This window comes from Aptenodytes forsteri, unplaced genomic scaffold (genome assembly GCF_000699145.1).
Source record: "Aptenodytes forsteri isolate BGI_AS27 unplaced genomic scaffold, ASM69914v1 Scaffold280, whole genome shotgun sequence".
Lineage (NCBI taxonomy): Eukaryota > Metazoa > Chordata > Aves > Sphenisciformes > Spheniscidae > Aptenodytes > Aptenodytes forsteri.
Window position 1 is genome coordinate 10,091 of NW_008796042.1, and position 9,885 is coordinate 19,975.

The window sequence follows — 9,885 nt, forward strand, 5'->3', positions numbered from 1 at the left end:
CAAGCATAAACCAAACGGCTTCTGAGGAGAGGGGGCGTCAGGCTGCAAAACTGACGGACGTACCAGGTACAGACTGCTCCCGTCGGAAACATTAAACGCCACACGAGTGAACTGGTTTCCTAGCGTTTGAAGCCCAGCTCCTACCGCTACTGCAATTCAAAACTTTATGAGCCAAACTGTAAAACAGATAAGCGGGCGGTATGATGTCAGAACAGGAGAGAGATCTTTTTTAATTTTTCAAGCGTCTCTACAAGAAAACCCAGTAAGTGGATCACAAACGCAATACTCTCCAGCATACGGTGGTAAAATCTGAGGCACTGACCTAAACGCTTTTTAAAAGCCTCTCAAACCAGAGAAGTGGCAGCTGCACCCGCAGTCATGCGAGCACGCTGCCCCTCCAGCAAGGGGCCCTTACCCCCTCACGGGATAACTCCCGGCACCGAGATTACAGACGCTGCTCGAGGATAAAGCACCAGCACTGCAGATATTTTCAGTCCTTGGGAGACAATTCCATTGCTTTTACCAGTGGGGGGGGAGGGGAAAAGTTAAAACCCACCCTAAATTTCCCATTCGGCTTCAGATGATCACTCCGTATGTTACCAACCTTCAGCAGCCAGCAAGTGTACTTTATTCTTTTTAGTTTCTTAAGGATGTGATTCTCTCTTTTCCCTCACTCGGATACTTTTCCAGAGCAAAGTAAGTAAATACCCTTATTTAACTTCTTCTAAAAGAAATACTTGCACGCATTAATATTTTATACCATACTGATACCTGACATCCCACAGAAACTCACAGCACAGCGTATTTATTTATACAGACAGCATCCATATAAAAATGTTCTTTTTATATGAAGAAACTTCAGCTTTTAAGCCTGGATCATAAGTTCAATGTTTCTCATTTGACAGTTTTAACTGTGCTAACTGGAATACACATTAAAGGAGATTCAATAGAAAGCTAGGAAAGGTTTGCTATTTTTCTTAAGATATCTTAAGATAGGTGATGACAGTGTCATACAACCATTTTCCAGAAAATATTCAGGTTCTTTCTTTCCATATACAGTGAGTTTGTTCTACCTGTTGGATTAAGACTCGTTATAACTATTTGTAAAGTTTATCAAACGATCGTAGTTTCACTCCTTTAATTTTGAACACGTAACTAACTCGCTATCTAGCAACTTACTCTGTTACGTTAAGAGAAATTCCTAAAGAGTAGAAACAAAAGACTACCCAGGGATGCCAAAGAACTCTATGTGGCAGTACAGAATAAGAAAAATTTAAAAGTAGAAAGATACAAAATGATGTTTTTAAAAAAAAAAAAAAAAAAAGAAAATCACTTTTTTTTCCCTTTAGAGGGCTTTGCAAATAAGGCAGGATCGATCTGGTCTCTAGACAGACCTCTCACTGAAAAAAGCCTTGCTGCTCTTTCCTTTAAAGTGCCTCCACATTTCAGCCCTAAAGACATCAATTCCGCCTTCAGTTTATCTAAACCCAGGGCTTCCATTTCAGCAGCAGAGTTGAATGCCAGTAGGTCTATCGGTTCCACCTCCTGCAAAGAATAAAACATCACATCAGACTATTTTTATTTTCTTCCTGATTGGGGGGAGGAAAAAGTATAGACAGAATGCTTCCTTTTGCAGAAGACCTTCAATTAGGATTATTTCAAACTCCTAATGACTTAATAAAGTTGAGCAATGTCTCCATATGTATCATGTTGGATATTCTCATTATTAGCGGTACTTATGCTACCCAGCCAAAGTATTACTGCATCATGTACAAGCGAATTGAAGCTAGCTAGCAGCCTCGTCGTAAAACATGCAAATCTTAGCAGAGATAACACACCCAAGAGCGGGGTGAATGCCCAGGTGAGCTTTGTACCCGCTGTCCAACTGTGCTGCTACAAGTCTACTCCTCGCAGTGCCTCTGCTAGCTAGTTAAAGGCTTGCTCTAACATGTCCAGACAAGCTGCAGATGTGCTTAGGCTTGCAATGTACATAGCCTCCAAGACAGAAGCACTGGTTATTTTAAATGATGTAAACACCGCTGAACTTTTAAAATTATTCCACTAGAATTAACACATTCTACTTGCAATAGAGGAGTGCCGAAAAAGTAAAATAAAAAAAGTGGCAGTATTTAATCCTATTCCTCTGGAGACAAAACAGTCGATACCAGTTTTATCCCCAGGGAAGTTAAGTACTCCCAAGAAAACCGAATTGAAAACAACAGCCCACCATCTCGCCTAGCAGTTCAGTAGCTTAACCTTGGCTTCCAGAGGCACGGCAAAGCTAACAGCCCCTTTTTAACCCCATGTAGAATATAACCAACACGCCCCCAGCAGTAGCAGGAAGGAGGACGAACAGTTATTTCTAATGCAGTTACACTGTAATTATAGAAATAGATATAAAAGCACCCTCTTTTTATAAGAGTAGCCAAAAAGCAAGTTCTGAAGTTCACATCTCATCCTGCCACAAGAAAATGGATTAAAATTTCATCTTAAAAGGAAATCAGTATATTTGCAGAATAATTGAGGGTGAAAGGGACCTCTATAGATTGTCTAGTCCAAGCCCAGGGCCTTGTTCACAAAAGAACATGGACAAAGACTGGACAATTCAAATGCTGGAACTTACTAACACACTAAACATTAACACACTAAAAAGGACACAAAAATCTAAGCCCATTTCGTTCAATACTTAAAAGCACATATTAGTCTTATGGTATGTATCATGATGGAGTTATCAAAGAGACTTCAGAGCAAGTAATACCAGCAGCGGGAATGAGACTACTCCGTTATGAACTCAGCAAAAACAATTAACCCGAGCAGAATTAGAACCTTTGTCCTGCTAAGCATACAAAAAAAGACTGGTTGCCTCATTATTCTCATCCTACATTTAAAAAAAAAAAAATCCATCAAGGACTATTATAAAAATATTTCCACCTGCAATAACAATCTGCCACAGCATTGGTGGAGTTTCCTGTTCTAGGAATAGACAGTCTCACAAATACCGAGCAAAAGGTAAACAGTGAAGAACGGTAAACATCCTGTTTAAAATTTGCCAGCTCTTAACAGTACAGTAGATGACAAAGTTCTAATTTATCAGATTATATCCTTGGTCTTTTTTCCATTTATCTGTATTAAACTTCCACTTAACTAGAATTCAGTCATTGGCACTGGCAGCTGATGGCAGACTTTCTGCTCAAGCTGAAAAAAAGGCAGAAAATCCAAGCAACTCCCTAGCCCGAAAAAAGCACCACATTTTGTTTTGTTGCTAGAATAAGCCTAGATTCATTACCCCTAAAAATTTTTAATAGCAGTATTATGCAAGGAGCAATGAAGCACAAATATTGGCACCTTTTACTGCCAAATATTAGTTGGGCTTTCATCAATTCAGTGGGAAAAGCTACATTCTCTCTTGGCTGGAAGACTGATCTGAAGCCTCTTCAGGAAAGGAATCCCAGCCATCCTCCTGCCAATCACCAGAGAAGGAACCTCATGGTCAGCGCTGCTCCTGATCTGGCTGTGGGCTGCGACACCAACCCAGACTGCCAGCAGAGATAATGGCATGGCAACAGTACAGACCTGCTTCCACCACGCATACGCCAGATGATCAATTTTAAAACCACTCTTCCACCATCCTTTGCAGTTCAGATGAAGCTCATCATTGATAGTAATCCTGTCTCTCTAGTGAAGGAGCTGCTGCTTTCAGACTTCGATGGTCAATGAAGAACTGAACTTTGCACCAGACTACTAGGGTTCTCTACGAACTAGACTCAAGTCCTTTTACTATAAAAAACTTAGAAGACTGATCGGCTGATTGGTTTAGGGGACGTCCACTTGGAACAACTTCTAAGTTAAACATTGAGGTCAATTATAACATTAAGGTCAAATGGTATTATAAATAAGATTAGTCAAATTGGACAGTGTTTGGTAATGTGTCAAAAAGTATTGATAAGAGTCTTTCATCCTATGGAAGGGTTTTACTTTTCTTTTTTGCCCCTCAGTGAAGAATTTTGGATCCAGAGTGTATCTATTTATATAGAAGGAGAAAAAAAAAAACCCAACAAAAGAACCCCAAGAGAAACATGGATCTCAGGAAAGACAATACCCAACAGCCAAGGGCAACTGCATCTTAGTAGAAACTCTAGACTATTAAAAGCTTAATCTGATAAAGTTCTTCCCTGAACCATTCTACTTAGCATCTCTCAAGACAATGCTACCATACTACAATTCAACTTTCTCCATGGAGACACTGTCAACCAAGAGCCTCCTCTGACTGCCGTTTCCATTAACTCGCTACATTCCATTTTCATAAGTCGTACGATGCATCTTCAGTTAAGCTGTTTTTCCTTTTAACCTTGGGATTTTTTGTGCTCTGAATCAAACTCTGGAGATTCTATTAGCTTCTTAGGGAGACTACGATTCTAATTCAAGCACGTACATCTAATGCACTGAAGTCATAGGATACAAATCCCCTCCCCTTTTCTGCGATCCACAAAGGGAAAAGTGATTGAGTAAAAGCAGCTGAAGAAAAAGACGTAACACATTTTGTACTGCTTCATACTTACTGTGCTCTGTAACTGGTTTGTTTCCTGTGCCTTAGAAGAAACATTTTCTTGCTCCTCTTCTTTCAGAGCTTGGGTTACTTCATTGTTTTCTTGGGCCTCTTCCTTCAAGGGCTTTTTCATTTTACTGTTTTCTTCAGCTGGCATTTCAGTTTGCCCACCTGTGTGTGTCTCTCCTTGCGGATCTCTTCCAGTACCTTCTGGTGGCTCCAGTGGTTTCTCAGTTGCACTGGTAGCTGGACTATCTTCTACCGAATCCAGAGAGCTGCTTGAACATTCATTCGAGTTTCCAGGATTTTCATTGTATCTGCTGCCTGACGGACAACTTCCGTCAGATGCATGAGGGGAGTCATCTTCACTGTCATCCTCGCAATCCGAACTGTCAGGATCATCCAACCCTTCCAATCCCAGCCTGGCATAAGCAGTACATTACAAATGAATGTTCACCTATTTTCACTTTTTTTTTTTTAAATTATTTTTATTATACACTTCTCTTTCCAAAACTCACTTCAGAGAGCTGCAGTGAACTACTCCAGCAGCTAGTTAGGATAGTTTAGTAAATGGAAGAGCTGCTAACATTAAACAGGACCCAACATCCTCCAAAAACAGGTATTTGTTTATAGCATTCCCAATACAGAAATGTGTGGTGATATTAAACAGGACCCAACATCCTCTGAAAACAGGTATCTTTTTATAGCATTCCCAATACAGAAATGTGTGCTACCTATTGCTATTCCAAACACCACTGGAATCATTAAGGCTTCTCCTTCGTGTTACATAAGGTGAAAAATGCCAGGAAATTCCCCCCCCCCGCCAAGTTAATTGTAAATCTACTTCATTAATGAAAAAAAAGGACAATGGGAGGTAGTAGAATATAACCATATTAGAAGAAGCTGGGGGGGCGGGAAGGATGTCTATTTTTGCAGATAAAGTTTGTCTGCTCCAGCTGGGACAGAATTATATAAACACAGCAACATTTACTTTCAGTTCTCCGATTTAATTGGTTCAATTTAATTTTACTATTTAAGTCTACATCTCAGATAAAATGTTGCTTACTTGTATGTACCTAACCTGTCATCCTGTCCAAGGCTTAATACTCGAGTATTAAGTACAGAGAGAGTCGTAATGCTTACCAAAAACATCTTCTTTTTTGAGATTTTGTTCCATTCTTTCCAGATTCACCGGGACGCTTCCGACTATTGCCACTTTCCGGCGACACTATTTTGCTTGAAGTGGCCTGCAATCCTTCAAAACAAAGTTAAAAGTCTACATCGTCAGTACACAATTCACATATGTTGTAAATTCTACTTACCTTTTAATTTCAGATGCAATTTAAAACACCAACTGAAAATAATCACTATTAGTGCACATTTATGTAGACTCAAAGCTTCACAAAAACTCAGTAGCAGCAAAAGCTTTCCCACACTGCTTTACTAAGGCAGAGAGTCAATTAAAATTGGATTCCTGAACTGAACTCTCAGGTTCTACACCCCGTTCAGCCTCAAGTTTCACTATCAAGCTGCCAGCAAGGGAATAATCCGTGGATAAATAAAACAACTACAAAGAACAGTTAGTGAAACAAGGTATTTTGTAGTTGGATTCAATTTCTAGTTTTTACATAAGACCTGTTTATATATTACCATTTCATTGAAAATGATTATGTAATTCTTACAGCTGAACTAGCAACACTACCTTCACAGAATTTTGCTTTTATTATGACACTGTAGCACAGCAAGATGAAGCGTCTGCGTGAAGTATCCGTGTTAAGCTGTTCAATGCAATTTAAGAGAAGCAGTAGCCAAAAAGGAAAAATGAATTCCAACAAATTTTACTGGAATTTAAAATTTCATTTAATTGAAAGAGTTATTGACAGCAATTTTTTTTTTTAAATTTTTTTTTTTTTTTCCCGAGTGAGGCTATAGGGTTTTTAGTTTGCTTTATTTTTTTGAGGAGAGAAAGTGAGGTTGAACTGTGGTACCTTTAAGTACTGAATCTTCTAGTCGCTCAGCCATTTCATGACACTGCTGCTGGTAGTCCGGATTTGTGAAAAAGTGCTTTGGCTCCGCAAGTTTCCGCTGCAGCCTTTCCAAACGCCTTTGCTCTTTTTCTGCTTCCCGTTCTGCTTGCTGCTTCACCCATTCAGCCATCCTGCAGATGACGGAACCAGGAAAATGAGAGCGTTTCCAACATTTAATGTAATATCAGTTTGTTGCTTTGCAATTACTGAATGCTTCTACCACCTGCTAGGATGGGAGCCAATGGAAAAAGACGACTAACAGCACCCAGGGGAATTACTGAAGGAATATATAGAGATTCTGCTACAGAGAAGAGGCTAAAGTTTATTTTGGAAGCCAGAAACAGCAGTAAGGTCACATATCCCCAGTATCATGGTCTTGCAGCTTCAGAGAGAACAACGGTGAGAATTCCAGATGAGAAATCTAAGAGGTGCAGAACAGTCTCTCAGAAGCAGGCTGCAGTACAATCACCTCTACTTCGCAGTAATATAATTCTAGTCAGAAGAATCCTGTTGGCTTCCAGTCTATCTGTGCTTAAGATTTCACTTTTGCTCTTTTTAGTATTCAAAATAAAATTTCATTGCTACAACAGCCTGTCATTTGAACTCTTTTGTTAACAGTGAACTACATGGTAAGTTTACTTTATAATTCTAGCTTCTAAGAAAATGCCTTACGCTTTTTCGTGATTGACATCTCGAAGTCTCCTTCCACTGAGATCTCGGCAAGCCTCTCTATTTGTTGTCTTTTCAATCTGAGCACCAAGGGCTCGCAGCATAGATCCAAACCCTGAGAAAAAAAGTAATCAAGAATTAGCTAAACAGAAACAAATGGAGATGAGCTAGTATACAACAAAATAATTAATTATGGAAAAAAAATACAGTGAATTCAACACTTTCCTCTCCCTCAGTGCAACTGAAATAAAGGGTAAGTTGAAAGTTGCAACATGTTGGAGAATTGTCATGGGTGAAATGCTGGAACATTAAGTGAAAGAAGGTACCCAGCGTTTACCACTCATCTTGGTTTTGCGCTCCTGATTCCACACCAGATGGACTCCAGATTTACTAGAACCTGTGCAGCACTCCTAACATGAAAGCCTATTTCTGGACTCCCCCAGCGAAACAGTTTGAAACCTTTTTCATCTCAAGATAACATTTTGGGTCCTTTCTAATTTAGCCAGGATATACCTCCCCCTTAAGCCCCTTTAGCCCCCACCAATCTTAAATCCCCTTTTAAAAATCTAGCAGAAAATAAAATGACTTTTTTAGGAGATAGCCTTAGCAGCTTCGTCAAGATGATCATGATGTACAATGTTACGCTGCAGAGTCCCCCAAAACAGATTTCTATATGCTTCTCAGCCACTAATTACTCATAGGCAAGGCTGCCGATTTCTCTCTCCATCAGTCCCACCCCATGTTTCTCCAGTTCGAGAAAGACACTTGTTTAACTACCTCAAAGAGTCTCCAGTTCAAGAAAGACACTTGTTTAACTACCTCAAAGAAACACAATGTGGAAGCACTGTCTTTTAACCAGAAGCTGAACAAATCTATAGTTTTTAGTGCCCCAAAAGCACCTTTAAGAACTATTACAAACCAATCCAGACAACCTACTGTATCATGAGGCAGAAAAAGCATTATGTTCAGCTAGCAAAACCAATTGCTGCCATTGGCAAGGAGAATTTCTGTAACACATGAAACATGCTATTGAATTTTACATTCTGAAGAATGTGGCCCTAGCTGCTACACCTAGCCAGGAACGCTCCCCAAATCAACAGCAATGTATTCACTGAGGTCACAGGTGCTGAATTAGGTCTGATAATAAAATGCTCAGTTCTCTTCTAAGCCAGCATGATCTGTAATCCCTTGAGATCATACAGTAAGTCTCAATAGCTTTGACCTGTTTCTTTGACTGTTTTTATCACACTTTACATTATAAAGTCAAAACAAAGGGAACACTTTAGAATCAGATGAAATTGCTAAAGAACAATTTTAAACTGACCCCAACGGCACATCAGTAACACAGAATGAACCACAGAACACGTATCCTGTGCCACCCCAGGATAACTGAAGCTGACGGACAATAGGTGAGGAGGAAGCATCCTATACTGTGAACTTATACCATATATGCCACTTTTAGGGCATTTAAAAAAACCACAATAGCTCATAAGCTATAGCAACAATATTTATTTCCAGTTCTGTCTAAAACTATGTAAAGTAAGCTGAGCTGCAGCCTGATGCAAGGCTGCACAATTATTCAGCATTTTAACTCAATAGCTGGAGAATTCTGAGAACTGGATTCAAAAAGCAAACTCCAATTATACTCAAATACTCTGCTAAACCTGCTTCACCCATCATGTTCCATTTTAGGGAATGTCCATATTGTCGGTGGCTACATCATTTTGTATAATTACTACATATCTTCTGTAACACAGTTAAAAATATTTTGTCAATATAAAGAGTCTGGTTGAGATTGAATTCTTTAGTTCTTAGGCTACTGGGATCTTGGCATTTAAATATTTTTTCAAATAAGAGAAGACAAAATCAATTAGATCATATAACATATTCAAATCACAGACTATTGGTACCTGCCATATTCGTCGTAAGTGACCACAAATGAAACTCAGGAGTCTAAGAAACCAGGTGCTTTTCAACACAATTTCAACTCTTACGTCACTTTGATGCACGTTACAGATTTCTACTAGTAGAGCTGAGCTGACCAGGGGTGTGAAGAAGAGCTATGCCAGCAAAGTTGTTGGCTGAACTGCAGCTTCCCTGGTAAATTCTCAGCTTTGCACGTAGACTTTGATTTCAGCTCACAGACATTACATCACAGTCATCCACATTGAAAGAGATGTGCTAATAGATTAGGACTGCTGCTGTCAGTATAGACTACAGTATAAGAAAAGTTTTTTTTTTTAACCTAAGAATCTAATCAGTGGGAAGCAGTTAAGCAACAAACCTCCTTTTCCACCACAAAGTCTTGGCTCCAGACTATAAACGGCTCCATTCTGCAGTACATCTTCATCATTAACCAGTCGCCCGTTACATTTCACATACAAGCTTTCTTCGGGAATATGCTAAAAAACAGCAAAATTGAGTCACGTGATCGACTGAGAATGAAGCATTCCGAGAAAGTAAATCATTAAGAAATAACGGTTCCTTCCTTCCTGTAGGAACAGAGAGGAAGCAAAAATCAGACAATCTTAAAAGCACAAACATTCTCTATGGTGCTTGTTTTAATTCCCGTTTCCTCAAGGATTAAACACGGTCTAAATCAGCTTGTAAACACGAATGGGGAAAAGCCGCGCTAGGGGAAAA

General features: G+C 39.4%; 1 protein-coding gene across 1 annotated transcript in view; it reads right to left on the reverse strand.

Moving 5' to 3' along the window:
- Window positions 1-614: 614 nt before the first annotated feature.
- SDE2 (SDE2 telomere maintenance homolog) overlaps window positions 615-9,885 on the reverse strand; it is a 10,233-nt gene continuing 962 nt past the window's right edge. The window contains exons 2-7 of the mRNA XM_009285580.1: window positions 9,527-9,644; window positions 7,246-7,357; window positions 6,535-6,704; window positions 5,690-5,801; window positions 4,560-4,968; window positions 615-1,545 (exon numbers count right to left, since the gene is read on the reverse strand). Of these exons, the coding sequence (XP_009283855.1) occupies window positions 1,330-1,545; window positions 4,560-4,968; window positions 5,690-5,801; window positions 6,535-6,704; window positions 7,246-7,357; window positions 9,527-9,644 (1,137 nt within the window). The 3' untranslated portion in view covers window positions 615-1,329. The remainder of the gene's footprint in view (window positions 1,546-4,559; window positions 4,969-5,689; window positions 5,802-6,534; window positions 6,705-7,245; window positions 7,358-9,526; window positions 9,645-9,885) is intronic.